This window comes from Ursus maritimus, unplaced genomic scaffold (genome assembly GCF_017311325.1).
Source record: "Ursus maritimus isolate PB19 unplaced genomic scaffold, ASM1731132v1 scaffold_1, whole genome shotgun sequence".
Lineage (NCBI taxonomy): Eukaryota > Metazoa > Chordata > Mammalia > Carnivora > Ursidae > Ursus > Ursus maritimus.
This window is the reverse complement of record NW_024423343.1, coordinates 13,852,076-13,870,193: the sequence shown is the minus strand read 5'-3', so window position 1 is coordinate 13,870,193 and position 18,118 is coordinate 13,852,076. Positions and strand designations below refer to the sequence as shown.

The window sequence follows — 18,118 nt, the reverse complement described above, 5'->3', positions numbered from 1 at the left end:
CCATACACACAGATAAACTCCAAATGGATGAAAGACCTTGATGTGAGATAGGAATCCATCAAAATCCTAGAGGAGAACATAGGCAGCAATCTCTTTGACATCGGCCACAGCAACTTTTTTCATGACACATCTCCAAAGGCAAGAGAAACAAAAGAAAAAATGAACTTGTGGGACTTCATCAAGATAAAAAGCTTCTGCACAGCAAAGGAAACAGTCAAAAAAACTAAGAGGCAGCCCACGGAATGGGAGAAAATATTTGTGAATGACACTACAGATAAAAGACCGGTATCCAAGGTCTACAAAGAACTTCTCAAACTCAATACACAAGAAACAAATAAATCATAAAATGGGCAGATGATATGAACACTTTTCTAATGAAGACATACAAATGGCTAACAGACACATGAAAAAATGTTCAAAATCATTAGCCATCAGGGAAATTCAAATCAAAACCACACTGAGATACCACCTTACGCCAGTTAGAATGGCAAAAATTGACAAGGCAGGAACAACAAATGTTGGAGAGGATGTGGAGAAAGGGGAGCCCTCCTACATTTTTGGTGGGATTTCAAGTTGGTACAGCCACTTTGGAAAACAGTGTGGAGGTCCCTTAAAAAGTTAAAAATTGAGCTACCCTATGATCCAGCCATTGCACTACTGGGTATTTACCCCAAAGATACAGACAGAATGAAGAGAAAGGCCATATGCAGCCCAATGTTCATAGCAGCATTGTCCACAATAGCTAAATCGTGGAAGGAGCCGAGATGCCCTTCAACAGATGACTGGATTAAGAAGCTGTGGTCCATATATACAATGGAATATTACTCAGCCATCAAAAAGAACGATTCTCAACATTTGCTGCAACATGGGTGGGACTGGAGGAGATAATGCTAAGTGAAATAAGTCAAGCAGAGAAAGACAATTATCATATGGTTTCACTCATTTATGGAACATAGGAAGTAGGAAGATCGGTAGGGGAAGAAAGGGATAAAGAAAGGGGGGGGGTAAACAGAAGGGGGAATGAACCATGAGAGACTATGGACTCTGGGAAACAAACTGAGGGCTTCAGGGTGGGGGGAAATGGGTTAGGCTGGTGATGGGTATTGAGGAGGGCACATATTGCATGGTGCACTGGGTGTTATACGCAAGTAATGAATCATGGAACTTTACATCAAAAACTAGGGATGTACTGTATGGTGACTAACATAATAAAAAATATTATTATTAAAAAAAAATACAAAACACGTACAGCTTAGTAAAAGTGATCTTTTTATTACCATGTGTCAAAATTATTTTATCACAAACTTAAAGAGAATCTTCTGTATTCGCTTACCTGGATATAGTCAACAGGATTCTTTCCTTCTCCTTCCTCAGAAACAAGGGCTTTACCTTGCTCCCTCAAATAGGAACTCATACACTCACACATTGTTTTCAAGCCATTTGGCACACGACTAAATAACTTGTACATGCAAGCAAGGTCTGCAATCAGAAAGAACATACAAATCGACTACATTAAGGATTAAGGGAAAAATGTGAATCTCTGTTTATTCTGATTTGTGAACTTAAGCTTATTTTTCCATCACTACCACTTGCTGATCATGTGAAAAATTATGAAAAAACATCCAGCAAGAAAGACAAAAGGAAATAAATTAGGCTAGTTAATGGTTATTATTACAACTTATGAAATACAGCTTTCAGATAAGATGCTTTGAGAGCATCAATAAAATGTCTCAGTACCTTTTAGTTTACATGGAAGATGCCCTTACTGCATTAACAAAAAAGCCACAAAAAAATGAACACTGCAGCTCTGAGTTCCTATACAATTCTAATCTAGAACCCAGTAATACTACACAATGTCTACCAAAGAAGAACTTTAATTATCGTGTAATTAGTAGTCAACATAATAAGAAAGAAATATAAAAACCAATTAAGTATCTTACAGGTATTTTTGGGTACGTTTATCTCAAAGCTCAAATATGACAATAAATAAAATAAAATATACTAGAATTTATTTCATTATACACCATGACAAAGTTTATATGAAACTTTTAGCATATATTGCTATTCCTTAGTATTTTCCTCAGAGCAATCTCTAATATTTCCCAGGTGATTTCCTAGGCCAATACCTGTATTCTAAAAATTGGTTTATCTCGCTAGATTATTCTTACTTAGAATGGTAATTCTGGATTCTGTCCATTCTTTATATCATTTTTCACAAGATTAAAATGTGGAGCTAAAATCTGCTTTCCCATGTGTCTGGTGTTTCTTTGAAATAAGAACTTACCGAGACTATGCCAAAACTGTACAATGATCTAAAAAAGCTTTATGACCGAGAACTTTTGAAAATGGAGTTAGAATACCAGTTTCTAGATAGGGGCTGGGAAATTTTTTTCTGTACAGTGTCAGAGAGTAAATATTTTATACACTTGTGGGCCATATGGTCTCTGCTGCAACTACTTCAGTTTTGCCACTGTAACAAGAAAGAAGCCACAGATAACACAGAAATGAATGGGCATGATTGTGCTCCCATAAAACTTTAAGGACACTGGTATCTAAAACTTCATGTAATTTTCATATGCAATGAAATATCATTCTTCTTTTGAATTTTTTCCCCCTAACCAAACTGTTGGTGGGCCACATTTGATGGGCTATAATTTACGTACCCAGGACTGCATTTTAACAGCTATCTAGATCCTAAAACTAAAGTTGTATGCATTTAAAAAATACTTAGAAGCAAGTTTTACAAAAAGGGCTTCTAAAAATTGTTTCAGTGACTTTCAAAATCAAATTGTATTAAAAATAAGTTTTCAGCAATAATATATGTCCAAAGTAAACTACATACAGCAAATCTTACAGTTTCTCACATTTGGCACAAATTATAACCAAAAAAATTATTTTTTTAAAAGATTTTAATTACTTTGAGAGAGACAAAGAGCACGAGCATGAGTGGCATGAGGGGCAGAGGGAGAGAATCTCAAGCAGACAACACACTGAGCACGGAGCCCAATGTGGGGCTTGATTCCAGAACCCTGAGATCATGACCTTAGCCGAAATCAAGAGCTGGGTGCTTAACCGACTAAGCCACCTAGCACCCCAAGAAGGGTCTTTTAAAAAAGTAACTTTCTCTGGTTTAATGAAACAACAAATTTTTATACAACTTTCAGGAAGAAATATACAGAAATATAAGCATTTCAAAACACAAAGCAAGGACTACACTAAAGGAAGCATAGAAAACAACCTCCTTTCCTACCATCTTACTGTTCTCTCCTCTTATATCTCCCTTCTCCTTTAAATTGTTCACTTAAAAATTGTTTTTCATTCTCTGCCAAGCTCTTAACTTCAACGGGCAATATGTGTTTCTTTTATAAGAAGTAAGTAGCAAAATACTGCTTAAGACACCATCTAAGAAGCAAGAAAATAGCAAGAGTAGCATGTTTGTTTATTTTTTAATAGCATATCAGTGATCTCTAAAGTCGTAGTTTTGAAGTAAAACTTCAGAACTTGAAAACAAGGACAACATGACTACTACTCTTTTATTTATAATTTCTCATAGGAAATCACAAAACACTGTTTTTAGAAAAAAAGGGTAAACAGCCAATAAGAATGCTACAGTTATCTCAAAACTGTGTACTTTCACTTTTATAAAGCAATTCTCCTTTCTCTGAAGTAACTTCAGAGCTCCCAAAACCAATCTACTTAATTTATCTGAAATGTCACAAGACAGACACTACTTTTGCATTTTCAGCCCCTTATCACAACTAACTCCCAAAGGAAAGCCTACAGAAATTTCATGACTGGAATGTCACATCTTAGAAGAACCACAAAAAAAAAAAATCACATAGAGAGTATGTGGTGATGAAGAGTCCAACTCTCTTGTCTACAAAAAGGACAGGAATATTAGACTTCCGGCTAAGAAAAACACAAAAAGTGAGGAGACTAAAATGAAAGGAAAAAAGAGCCGTTCAATTAACAAGAAACGCCAAAAATCCTCATTAATAAAGTGTAAAGCTCTACTCTTAAATCCTATCAAAGTAACAACAGTTAATAAATTAATGACACACACAACTTTAAGACTGACATTGATAATCTATTTTAATTATAGGAAAATTAAAAAAATTACTAAGAACCTAAGAATTAATAATGATTTAATTATATTTCAATTGCTGACACTTACCTTCTGTCTTTCCATTTTTCAACATATGTACTAGCCCAGAATTTTCCATTTCTACTATGGTTTTCATGTGCTTGGAAATGAGCTCCCTCTCGACCACCTTTACTATTGGCTCTTCGGTTGATTTGTCAAGGCAGTGCATCACCCGTTCTATTTCTTCATTAATTCTAGCTTCTACTTTCTTTATATATACTGAAGCACTGTTTTCTGCTAAAAATTTCTGGCTTTCCATCTGCAAATAAAAAGCATGAGTTTTTTTTAAACATAGAAGCAAAATGTGTTTCTCCTTTTAACTGGGTTTCTATAATGTTTATCATAAGACAAACTAAATTATCATAAGCACTATTAACATTTTATAGTTTCTTATCATACATATTCACATAGTCTGAGTTACATCCTTTAAAGCACTGATCACATAAGATAAATCAATACATTATCCTTTAGCAGTGTTTTTCAAACTTTGCCAATGTACTTCAAATAGCAGAAAAAGTAAGCACATGCCAGTAAGGGTCAAAAATATACAATGAAGTATCTGACCCCAAGTCAGAGTGGAAAATTCTTTTTTGATTTGTTTTAATGTATAATTATGCCTAGAAAGATTCATCGTGTTTACCATAGTTTTGCTGACATACCGCTAGTTACTAAAGTCCAACTGCCACCCCACTCCCAATCTCAAAGGAGTACGTGTGCACACACACAATGAAGTTTTGAGTTTTTAAGTAACTCTTAATCTTGTCTGCTAACACCAGCCTTACAGAAATTCCACTAAATTATAAATGTTAATCCAAATGATTTTAACCTATTTGACAGCAGGATTAACTAATACATCTAAGATTTAGAAAACAGAAGACATGTTGATATATTAACTATGTATAAAATTTAATAATACCTCCCACTTTCTTAATAAAAAGTAGTTTTAATCCTTGAGAATAAAGTTTCTAAGAACAGACATTAACACACCAAACAAAACTCCTGGTGAGACCATGTCTCCACTCACTGTTAAAAATAGTATGCGTTATGTACATATGCACATGCATATACATATCACTGCAGCACATTTTGAAATCTTAACAATTAATCGTCTAGTAGGTCTACAGTGATATGAAGGAAATTAAAACGAATGTAAAGGTAAAAATATTGTCAAATAGCATCAGTTGCTGCATTATTGGAAAATATAGCCTGCCTCCTACATGACAAAATTAATAGTTCATAAAGCATGGTCCAGGTTCATCAGTGCAGGCCTCAAAGGTCTTTCTGATGGGCTACAAACTAATTAAAAAAAAAAAAAAAAAAAAAGGCAGCAAGTCCATTCTTTGTTTCTTTATGTGTAAATGACACCAAAACCCGAGTTCCATCTTAATATACATCGAATGGCTCTTACGAATGACCTACTGAACTATTAAAGATTATTACAACTTTGTATTCATTCATTTTTTAAAAAGTCTATTACTGGAGTAAAAACTCTTAGTATTCAGCTAAGTCTGTTTTAACACTACAAAGCTCCTACTATAGTTGAGGTTTTTAGGGCGGTGCCTGGTTATCATTACCTTATTAATACTATCTTACATTTTTTAATTTCATTACAAATTAGTACTAGTTTAACTTCACTTTTAGCAATTTAGTTGGTTCTGGGCTGTTATACTGCCGCAAAATTGTATCAATTGTACTTACTGACCTCTAATTTCCTCAGCAGTCTTTAAAATATATATGCACCATGAGATCACGCATATTTCTGTACTTATTTTACTAGTACCTTAATACTACCAAAAGCCTGAATAGTAAGACTTTATTAGTGATGCATTGCCTGTGAATTTACGGTAAATAATTTGTAACATGTAAATATAATAAAATACTAAGGTCATTTCTAAGTTTGTATGTTTTGTAACACAATTTAAAAAATCATACGTGTTAAGTCCAAACACAATTTTTTTTCCAATGGGTTCCTTCCCTAGAATGTGAGCATGGGGAGCAGGTAGTCTGAAGGGTATTTTTTGCACCCTTCCTTCCCAAAGGGCCTCAGCAGAGGAAGGCCAAATGTTCAAATCAAACTTTGAGAATATCTTAAAAGAGCATTTATTTATATCTTCACTGATTACCTGAAAAAATTCTGCAGACATTTCCAAAAAAGGAGCCTCAAAATCTTCTTCATAGACGGATCGTCCTTCGAGACCTAAAATCATTAACATCTGGCAAGCATTTCTTATTGCGCCTCTGTCAAAAAAAGTTAAACCACTTGATAATCAAGTTGTATTAAAGATTGCAAAAAATGCAACAGAAGTAGCTAGAAAGACTTTAAGAACTTTTTTTCCACAGTAACCCAGCTCCCATAAGCAACTCATTTTTAACATAAGAATTTAGAAAATTTTAATTAGAAAGCGTATCTTGACTATACAGCCATTTATCTCAAGTTGTTCTCATACTATTAGAACTTTAAAATTTGAAAGAAAATACACTTAAAATGTCTAAATATTTCTGTGTAGTTAAAAACACAGACAATGAAAAGATTTATCAGAAAGCAATAAGGAGAGAAGGAGGCTATACTGCTTGACATGGATACAACACACAGCTACCCCAAGGCATTTATATATATATATATATATATATAAATGCAAAGGCTTTGGGGCAACCAAATATATATATAAAAATATATATACACGCAAAGGCTTTGGGGCAACCCTGCCCAAGCACCAAAGCTGAAATAGAAAGAACTTTACGAGTCTTCCTCTAATAGCTGCTCTCAGTACAGACACACAGAGAAAGCAGTCTTCCATGCTTCAAAAAGCTCTAGCTGCAGTCACAAAAATGGTACTGCAACCATGTAAGGGGAGGCAATGTGACCTAACAGAAGGGGCACGAGAGTTCTTAGTCATCATACATTATGTTCAACACTTTTCTTCCAATGTGTTAAGAATGAAGGCTAGCCCAGAGCCTTTTAAAGAAAAAGACAAAGAGAACAAAAAATGTTATCACACAGCAAAAAAGGAATAAAATGCCAGCATAAAAAACACATGAAAACCAAAAAGGAAGACTAATGGCTGATTTGTTTTTTAAAAGTATATTAAATAAAAGCTCAGGATGGTCGGTCTCTTTTAACACTAGACGTGTGCTTTTAAATTAAAACCTAAGTAACTCTGTTAATTGTGAAAAGGTTTCTGAAGATTTTCATAATGTCCTGGACAATAACATTTTTATTTATTGTAATAAGATTATGATAGTATATCGGTTCTCAAGGTATAACCACTAAAAAACCAAACACTGAAATATAAAAAGATGATTATACCGATCTACAACTTCTCCTTTCCGCTCTCTCGCAATCATGTCCAAAAGCGTTTGTCGTAGATGATCCCTAATACACCCATAACGTACAACTTGATCTCGAAAAATAATTAATCCCAAATTGTAGACATTCTCCACATTATTTTGTTGTACATATACACGGTCCTGCGGTGAAAACAAAATCACAGAAACATGAGCACAACTCCTGCAAACAAAAACAATCACTGTGAGCTACAATAATATACAGAGAACAACATTCTAGAAGCAGCCAATTTTTCAGGTGAGAAACACTTCAAACTAGTTTAAGCACCATGGAATTTTCTAGCACCTCCCAAACTATATAAAAGTTAGTCTTTACAGTTTACAACTGTATAATTTACAAACAACTGGCTATAAGTGGTCACCCATTTAACCTGAAGAAAAAGGTGGTGGGGGGGGGGAAGCACCCTACCCAGGGAAAGGCAGGTGAGCAGAAAGCAGGGAAAGGTAGACAGCAAGGTAGACACATCTTCCTTTCTCTCCAGAGCCATACCACGCCTGAACATGGTTCTTACTTTCTTAAATACTATACTTAAAGATCATATTCTCTGAAGTACAATTAAGAGCCGAATGAAATACAGATCCATGTAACTTAAGCTGACTGCTTACTGGTAAATATTAAGAGGCTCTAATGCCTATAATACAGCAGCACTAAGTATTACATAATTAAAACACCTAGTTACTGTCATTTCAAACAGATTACTTGTAGTCATCTTATTTTCAAGTTCTTGCCAACTGGATTAGAAGTGTGTCTCACTTTACAGAGCACATATAATCCAGAATTCTTGGCTACACAAGTCCTATTTTATGCATTATATGAAAATCCACATTTACATCAAAATACACTGGAATAAAACTACTAAGTTTTTAATTCACAAAAGGATTAGTAACAGAATTCCTTTCCGTTCTTAACCAGGACCTATCTGGGCCTCGGTGGGTCTCTGAACTTCCAAAATTATAAAATTACTGTGTAGTTTGCTGGTGCAAAAGTACTTTGGAAACAAAGCCCATAGGTTTCACCAGATTCTTAAAGGCATTTATGATCCAAAACCAGTTAAGAACCACTGCACACTGTGATTCTGGAACTTTTATAAGGAACACTGTCATTACAAGCAACACCAGGCAAAGCTACCAGATGAACATAAACAGAAGCTCAGCTGTATCAGTGATGCAACTGAAATGGCACCGACCAACAACTGCTGACTAAATTCTCCAGGAGTAGCATTCCCTTCATGTGACGTCACTCCTGCAACCCTCCTCCATTCAGTTCCTCCAGGGCACACCCCTCATGGCTACAAGGAAAGCCGCTCTTCGATTAGTATCTTCACTGCTCACATTTCTACATTCTGTATCATCTTGGCACAAGCTCACATTTTCAAGATCGTGCATCAAATTCAGTAGGTTCAAAATTTTCACAGATGACTCCCTGGTAATTTTTTTTTTTTAAACAGGTTTTCACTTTTTTTCCTTTGTATAAAACTATGTGGTGTCCACGTCTGGAGCCTGGGTCCTCTGCATGGAGATTCCCGTGTGGGTCTTTACAAGATACAGGTGAGTTTCTGATAGGGAGACTTGGTGAACACAGTCTTTCCAGAGGTCAGGGGTGAAACAGCTGTAGGTCTTGGAAATTGCATCAAAAGTGGCCTCTGGCGAAGCTGCCCAGGGTGGCAGTGCAGTCCCTGGCTGAGGGGGAGCAGTCATCAGTAACAGCCATCATCAGTAGCTTCCTGAGCACAGGGGCTGAGACAATGCAGGTGCCACAGGGGGCAGGGACGAGGCACACCAGCACAGAGCCACAGCGGCCAGTCACCCTGCATGGGACAGTGTGGGGCTCATCGATTTTGTTCCCCAGCAGCCTTGCCACATGGGGACACTGGAAAGCTTGGTCCAGGGTGATGGACCCTGGACATCAGTGGCTATCTCATCGTAGCACTTAATACCCAGACCAACGTATCTACTATAATGTCTGATGGCAACAAATGCCTTGAACCTGGTCTGCTGGCCGGCACAGGTCTGCTTTTGCACGGGCATTACCTTCAAAACCTCATCCCTGAGGGATGCCCCCAGGAAAAAGTCAATAATCTCATATTCCTTGATGGGCAGGGAGAAAACAGATCTCCTCTCGGAACTTGATTTCCATGTCATTGACCAGGCAGCTCAGCTTGGTGATGGGGATCCACTTCTTGTCTGGGCCTTGCCTCTGAAAGCTCCACGGCCTTGGACTCAGCCCTAGCCCCTCAACCACAGGCTGCCAAAGCTTGTGAGGAAGCTGTTGCGGCCTCCCATTCCAGGACCCATCCCTGCACCCTCCAGCAGCACTGGGGTCATCCTCCATTTGGTGTTTTCTCTCCAGTAAATTCTTAGGCTTCACACGTCCACCTCAAGATCTTAAATTCTGTGTCTTCCCTGACTGGGGTGGAGACAGACAGGACGCAGAGGAGAGAGAGATTGAGAGAGAGAGAATCTTTTTTTTTTTAAAGATTTTATTTATTTATTTGACAGAAATAGAGACAGCCAGCAAGAGAGGGAACACAGCAGGGGGAGTGGGAGAGGAAGAAGCAGGCTCATAGCAGAGGAGCCTGATGTGGGGCTCGATCCCAGAACGCCGGGATCACGCCCTGAGCCGAAGGCAGACGCTTAACTGCTGTGCCACCCAGGTGCCCTGAGAGAGAGAGAGAGAATCTTAAGCAGGGTCCCGCTGAGCGTGGGGCCCAATACAGCTGAATCTCATGACCCTGAGATCACTACCTGCCCAAACCAGGAGTCGATGCTCAACCAACTGAGCCACCCAGGAGCCTTACTTTTCAGCATGAAACAAGATGCATTCAATAAAATCTGGTATAAATCTAAAAATTTAAAAAGAACCACGAATCTTTTTTATTATAAAAATAATTATTCCACTGCATAAATTACTTATAAATTTGATGTTTAGTTTTGAATACTACCATATACAGTAGCACTCTCACCTTAAGTGATCAAAACCACTAACTGGCTGCTTAACTGAACACAGGTGGTAAAAGAGAGAAACAAATATACATATTTGCATCTTAAAAATTTTAAATTAAAACATATTACATGTTCATTGAGATATCAAGACTTTTGTCTCTGAACATGAATCCTGTGAGTGGAGTTCAGTGTTCTCTTTCTTACATACACTCTCACCTAATAAAGTAACTTTTCTACTTTGTTTCATTAAGAGGGAGCATGAGAACTAGAGACATTTATGAAGCAATCTGAATGTAAAAAAGTCCTTCCAGATTTTTACAATCTCTGCTCCATTCTTTTAAATTACCCACATCATTGTGTTTTTTTCTTTTTTTTAAAGATTTTATTTATTTATTTGACAGAGAGAGAGACAGCCAGCGAGAGAGGGAACACAAGCAGGGGAAGTGGGAGAGGAAGAAGCAGGCTCCTAGTGGAGAAGCCTGATGTGGGGCTCGATCCCAAGAACGCCGGGATCACGCCCTGAGCTGAAGGCAGACGCTTAACGACTGCGCCACCCAGGCGCCCCTAAATTACCCACACCTAATTCGAACCAAATTTAGTGATTTGCCTTTGTCAAGTCTTTCTAAAGCATTCAATCTAGTTTACCAAAGAACAAATTCTGTCATTTTTAACCCCATTTTATTGATTTACAGAATATCAAATTATGTATTAATAACAAGTACAACTGGCATAAACAGGCTTGAAAATAAATACAACTGACTCTGTAAATACAAAGCTCAATTAGTAAGAGCAAAACAGAGAAGAGATAGTGAAAGCAGTGAAACAGCAATGAAAGAATTCTGCATCAGGCTGTTTCACAGAATAGAAAATACTGGTAATTCTGGCAAGCAGTGTAAGTTCCAACTCTACTACATGCCTATGGGACTTGTAGGGTGTGTGGGGGTCAGATACCTATCATATATGACATACATATGACATTAGTAAGTTTAACCTCTTTCTTAAGAAACCAAATGTTCTTAATTAAGACAGATGTCAAAAGAATTAGGTCAGATTTTATTGTTTTTGGTGAAAGGGCACTAACTGTAAGAATTACAAACGAAGGCACATATAACGTAATCTTCAGAGTAAATTATGAATTTTACAGTGAAAATTTGTTAATGTTCTCCCTTTTTTGACTTTACTGAAGTATAATTTATATGCCATAAAATTCACTCATTTTAAGAGTATAGTTCAATAATTTATAGTACATTTCTACAGTTGTTCAACCATGGCCACAATCCAGTTCTAGAACTATTTCCATCACCCCAAAGAAATCCTTTCAGCCCGTTTGTAGTCAATCCCACTTCCAGCACCCCTGCTTTCTCTTTTTACAAATTTCCTTTTCAGGTCATTTAATATAATTGAATCATATGTAATCTTTCATGTCTGACTTTTCACCAAGCATAAAGTTGCTAAGGTTCATTAATGGTGTTAACATTTATCAGTATTTCATTCCTCTGTAGTGCCAAATAGTACTCCACCGTATGGATATGCCACAGTTAATTCATCAGCTGATGGATATTTGAGGCTGTGTCCAGTTTTTGTCTGCTATGAGTAATGTTGCTACTTACTATGAACATTTGGGTACAATCCTTTGGTGGACATATGCTTTTCTTTTTCTTGGGATAGATTTCTAGAAGTGGAAGTATTAGGTCATATGGAAATTGCTAAACTTTTCTAAAGTGGATGTATCCGTTACAGCCGATTTTTGAATGCAAAAATAGGAGATGTGGAGTTAAGAATTCTTCATATGAGCTCTGGCTGTACCACTAACTTGGCTGTATGACTTTAAGTAAGTCATTTATCCTCTCTGGTCCTGGGCAACCCAAAGGCATGGTAAAGATAATCTCTAAAACTCTAGTATGATTTCCTACGAAGCTTAACTCTCTGATCAAAAATTAACATATATGAAGGATCAAGATATACTTCACTATCACTTCTTCCCTTTCTATTTGTCACCAGTCTCCCTGGCCTGGGTTTCCCTCCTCCCAATCCTAAGCACAGTGACATGGGTGAATCTATAACCTTTTGGCCGGTAATTCTGTCTAGCTCAAGTCCTCTGGCAAAAACACAGGGAAAGGGTTGGTTGCAACTAATGAACTCTTTAGGTATATTCTGTATGGGGAGAAACAATGCTTTAGTAAAGGAAGCCAGGTATGATGGGAACACATGGTCAGAGTGTTTTGAGTAGGGCACAGAACACTCAAGTCCATGGAAAATGACTGGAGACAAAAGAAATGTTGTAGTATAAGATGTTGTAGTATAAGACCTAAACCTTTGTCTTTAATGAGACTCTCTCAAGGTGAATATAATGAATGTAATTAAATGACATATAATATTAAGAAAACCTGTTATCCCTGAAATTTGATTATAGATAAGAGAGCGCTAATAAACGGATAAGAGAAAACCCACAAAATCTGCGGCTATTTAAACTAGTAATACTAGTTACTTATATTAAACGTTATATATGTATAATTACCATCAAGCAAAGTAAAACATATATATACATATACTCAAGTGTTTATATGTACATATGTTAAACAGAAATGCATGCACACATTCACAATAAACTTGTGATCTGCATGATATATATTAAAATATTTGCTAAATAAACATGCTGAATCTTCTGTTTCCTGCTTAATGGCACTATCAGAAGGAATTCAGCCTGGGGGTACACAATAGCATTTTCCTAATAGATTCCAAAGGAATCTCTTTGTTAAAAAATAAGTAGCTGGGGTTGCCTGGGTGGCTCAGTTGGTGAACATGTGACTTTTGATCTTGGGGTTACAGGTTTGAGCCCCAGGTTGAGGGTACAGATTACTTAAAAAATCAAATCAAATCTTAAAAAAATAAGTGGCTGAATTTATGTAATGCAATATTAACGTAGTTCTAATTATTTAAATCACTGTAGGACTTTTATTTTGTATATGTTTCTACATGAATATTTAATTTAAAAAGATCTAAAATCCCACCTCTAGCTAGCCTCTAATTAGCTGAAAGAATACAACCTCAAAGTAAGGACAAGATGAAATCATCCCAAAAGAGAGAAAAAATATTAAAGAATAACCTAAAAGCAATCTTTTAATCTCAGGCTTTTTGACCAAAATATATAGTTTGTATGAGCCCAACATTGGTCATTTATCTATTGAAGAAAGCAAAGCAGAGACAGAAAATTGATGGAGGCTTCTATTTGCCTTTTTAAGCCAAAATACGGCATTTTAAATATAAAATGTTCTAAAAAAACACGTTTGAAAGCTTAATGTCTGAGTCAAACATCAGAGTTACTAAAGGGATAGGAGTTTCATCGCTAGAGATAAACTATATATTCAATCTCTATTTACGGTTCTCTCTCAGGGGTTGCTATTCCTAGGCCAAGCAAACCTGTAACAAGCAAGCCTCTTCAGGAGCTAGATGAACCCAGGGGTGAGGAGGAGTAACTAATGATGGGACCATCTCGTTGGCCCTGTTTTCACAAACCTGGGGAAAAGCCAGACTGCTTTTGCATCTGACTTCAACTGCAACCCAACACCCTACCTCTCACAATGCTATCCCACTTATTTCCACCTCTAGTCTTGAAAGAATACTTCTGAAAGGCTAACTTCCCTGCCAAGAACAACTATAAAAGCTGGTAAGATATTATAAAGTACCACCTGCTTAAAAGCATCAACCACGGGAGGCAGGTCTCTAGGAACTGAGGTAGACAGAGACTGAAGTCTTTCTTCCTCTGCCACAAAAAAAGGAGACCTCAAACAACTGATCTCCACATAAATCTCCTTCAGCAAATGCCTACTGGTGACCTAGGGCTCTTCACATTACCAGTCGACAAGAGGACATCAGCCTACGAGGTGCTAATTACTACTCCCACCATCTTGGGAAATATCTGCCTTTCCCCCTTAACTGATGGCTTTACCAAGATGCTAAATATTTTAACTATGAGATCAAACTCAGCATGCAAGGGTATTCTTAGAGGTATCAAGACATGCTATGCGGACATACAGAACTTACAAAAGCTAAGCCTGTGCAAAGTCAAGGAGTGACTTTGTGAGTGAGTTAAAGAGCTTCATTACTCAGAAATGGTATTAAAACAATCAAAATAAAACAAAAACACGATCATGAAGTTCAAAAAATAACATTAACTCTTACTACTTATTTTACTTGCAAGAAATAGTTCAGCGAATTTTTTAACCAACAGGGGTTTGTTTATTTTTTAAAAAGAGGATAGGAGAGATGAAGAATGCAAACGGGGTAAAAATTTTTACAAATAGTAAATATCTGTCCCACTCATAAACTAGAGATAAACCCTGAAAAGTTTAGCTCATTTAAAAAAAAAAACAAAAAAACACGAAACGAAAACCAAAGCAAATAACCCTGTAACAAGCAGCTACCGTCTACATGTTTGAACCTGCTTTCCCAAGCTTAATCACTAGACAATCTTCTATCAGCAAGTAATAAATATGAGTATTTTCAAACAGGTTCACTTTCAAGCCATGAAATAAATACAAGTTAAGAAAGCTTAACACTATAAGGACAGAAATAGAAAATTTTAAAAAACCCAAAACCTGGGAAAAGTAACAAAGAGTTTCTAGTGCAGAGTTATAGTTTAAAAAAAAAAAAAAAAAGTCTAATTAGAGCAAAGTTTAAAGAACTGTCCCAGTATTTTCCACAATGCCAGTGCCTGACTACACTGTGGAAAGGGCACCAGTAAGAGATGAAATAGTAAACTGCTCAGAGTAACATTTCTGAATTTAACAATGTTATTGGGTAAAGTACATGGAAAAGCATAGAATACAGCTGGCTTGAAAACTTAGATCCATGACTAAAGCTCAAAGTCATAGTTTCCACCACTGTAAAATGGGTCCAAAATCTCTCTCTCAGGGCTGTCAAAGTTTTTAAAACAATGTAGTTGTAAGAAATTCTACTTAAAAATAAATTTCATTTATTTTAAGAATTGTATCCTAGGATATCTGACAAATCAAAACCTTGGTCGTGTTTCTCTAAAGCTGCGTAAACTGCACCACATCCTAAAATAAAAGCACTGTTCCCTACTCTAAAATTCAAGAACTAACGGTAGGGGAAAAAAACCCACCAACACTAGAAAACAGTCCCTATTAGAACCATAAGAGTAATCAAGTAACAGAAATCAAGATCTTGGGTCGCCTGGGTGGCTCAGTCAGTTAAGTGTATCTGCCTTCGGCTCAGGTCATGATCCCAGGGTCCTGGAATCGAGCTCTGCATCAGGCTCCCTGCTCAGCAGGGAGTCTGCTTCTCCCTCTCCTGGCCCCCTTCCATCGCTCTTGCTCTCTCTTGCTATCTCTCTCTCGCAAATAAATAAAATTTAAAAAAAAAATCAAGGTCTTGGAACAATGAGATTGTAAGACTTTAGAAAGGAAGACCTGTATTAAAGAAGCAATAGAATTCAGTGGGGAAGAGCTCAAACTTAAGAACCAGATAGGTTATTTCAATCCTATCTCTGTCATTTACTAGGTGTGACTTTAACACCTGTGTCTGTTTCCTCATCTTCATAGTAATACCTACCTTAAAATGCTATTCCACTTACTTCCGCTTCTAATACTCTTGAAAGAATAGCTTTTACAAGACCAACGCCTCCGGCAAAAACAACTATAAAAGCTGGATGGAAATAAAAAGCTACCACACCTCCTCACACCCATCAAAATAGCTACTATCAGAAAACAAAACAAAAACAGAAAATAACAAGTGCTGGCAAGGATATGAAGAAATTGGAACTCTTGAGCATTGCTGGTGGAAATGCAAAATGGTGTCATTGCTATGGAAAACAGCATGGTGGTTATTCAAAAATTAAAAATGGAACTGCCATATGATCCAGCCAATTCCACTATCTGGGTATATATTCAAAATAATTGAAAACCGGGTCTTAATGAAACATTTGTACATCCATGTTCATAGCAGCATCATTCAAAATAGCCAAAAGGTGGAAACAACCCAAGTGTTCACTAATAGATGAATGGATAAGCAAAATGAGGTATACACATACAACAGAACATTATTCAGCCTTAAAAATGAAGGGAATTCTGACACATGCTACAACATGGATGAACCCTGAGTCACAAAAGGACAAATACTCTGTAATTCCATTTGTATGAGGTATCTAGAGTGATCAAGTTCACATAAATAGAAAATACAATGATGGTGATCATGGGCTCAGGGGAGAGGGGAATGGGAAGTCACACTTTAATGGGTACAAAGTTTTAGTTTTACAAGATGAAAAGTGCTGGAAGTGGATGGAGGTAATGGTTGCACAACAGTATGAATGTACTTATCACCATGTGTACACTTAAAATTGGTTAAGATATTAAATTGCATGTTAAGTGCATTTTACAACAATTTAAGCAAATAAACACCAACTGTTTAAAAGCATCAAAGAGCAACAAAGGCAACCTGGACTTGTGGGGCCAAGATTCTGGAGAAAAGACAAGTACACTGAAAAGAGACAACATTCACTCTCACTCGTTCCCTTGGGTCATGTTTTATTTGGAGGACTGGAAATGAGAGGGTAAGCAGAAAGTCACAGATAGCTGGCTATCAAGCAGCTAGGACTTACGAAGCCAAAGTCTGAAAAGAAAGCAACACAAAGAAGAACCATAACTTCTGCAAGCAATTTTCGAGATGTTTACTGACACACCACCTAAGCATGGGCAAGACACCAAACACCGAAGACAAAGCAGCACTGGAAGACTAAAGAGCTGAACAGAGACTGCTGATAGACTTACAGTGGTGAGGAGACAAAAGATGGAATTCAAGGCACAGTAACATGGAAACCAAACTGGTAAACACCTCAGGCTTCTAGACCCCAGATGGCTATTGCCTGTGAGTAAAGATATGCCCCAGAAATAAAGGCAAACTCAAAACAGACCAACCTTAACCGAGCCTAAAAGTCAACTTCAACTAGATCATGGTGATTTGCCCATATTGTGCTTGCCTGCCAGAAGAAAATAACATTTCCTTTGGAGGAAGATACCACCCAGGGTCTCCCCAATTTTTCACATACAATGTTGACAAAATTTGCAGGTTTGTCCCCCACACCAAAACAAACACCCAGGACCAAATACCTAAAAGCCAAGGGGAAAAAAACTCCAGGAAGTCAAAGTATTCTAAGACTCCTACCTAGGAAGTGGTTTAAAATATACACATATGTAAGGTAAACTGTAAGTCAAGGATCTATGTTGCAATCTCTAAAGTAACCACTAAAATAATAATAAAAGAATATGTAAATATAAGTAACAGCTAACAGGGAAGGGGAATGGATAATAAAAAATACTCCGTTCATGTAAAAAAGGCAATGAAGTTGGGAAAAAAAAAATCAATTAAAAAAACAGGTGAGACAAACAGAAAATAAAATCTAGTATGATGGCAAACTTAAACCCAAATGTATTAATAATTATATTAAACATAAATAAGCCATATGCTTCAATTTAAAAGCAAAGATTATCAGATGGGGTTAAAAAGCCTATTACTGTATGGTGCTTATAAATGATAAGAGGATAAAAAGATGGAAAGGAAAGGATGGGTAGAAATTTGCCAAACACTAACCAAAAGAAAACTCATATAGTAATACTACACAAAGTAGACTTGAAGGCAAAAAGTATAGGAAATAAAGAAGGATATTTC

General features: G+C 36.8%; 1 protein-coding gene across 1 annotated transcript in view; it reads right to left on the bottom strand.

Moving 5' to 3' along the window:
• CUL3 (cullin 3) overlaps positions 1 to 18,118 on the bottom strand; it is a 95,051-nt gene that overhangs the window by 26,547 nt on the left and 50,386 nt on the right. The window contains exons 4-7 of the mRNA XM_040639814.1: positions 7,452 to 7,612; positions 6,268 to 6,382; positions 4,175 to 4,403; positions 1,334 to 1,479 (exon numbers count right to left, since the gene is read on the bottom strand). Of these exons, the coding sequence (XP_040495748.1) occupies positions 1,334 to 1,479; positions 4,175 to 4,403; positions 6,268 to 6,382; positions 7,452 to 7,612 (651 nt within the window). The remainder of the gene's footprint in view (positions 1 to 1,333; positions 1,480 to 4,174; positions 4,404 to 6,267; positions 6,383 to 7,451; positions 7,613 to 18,118) is intronic.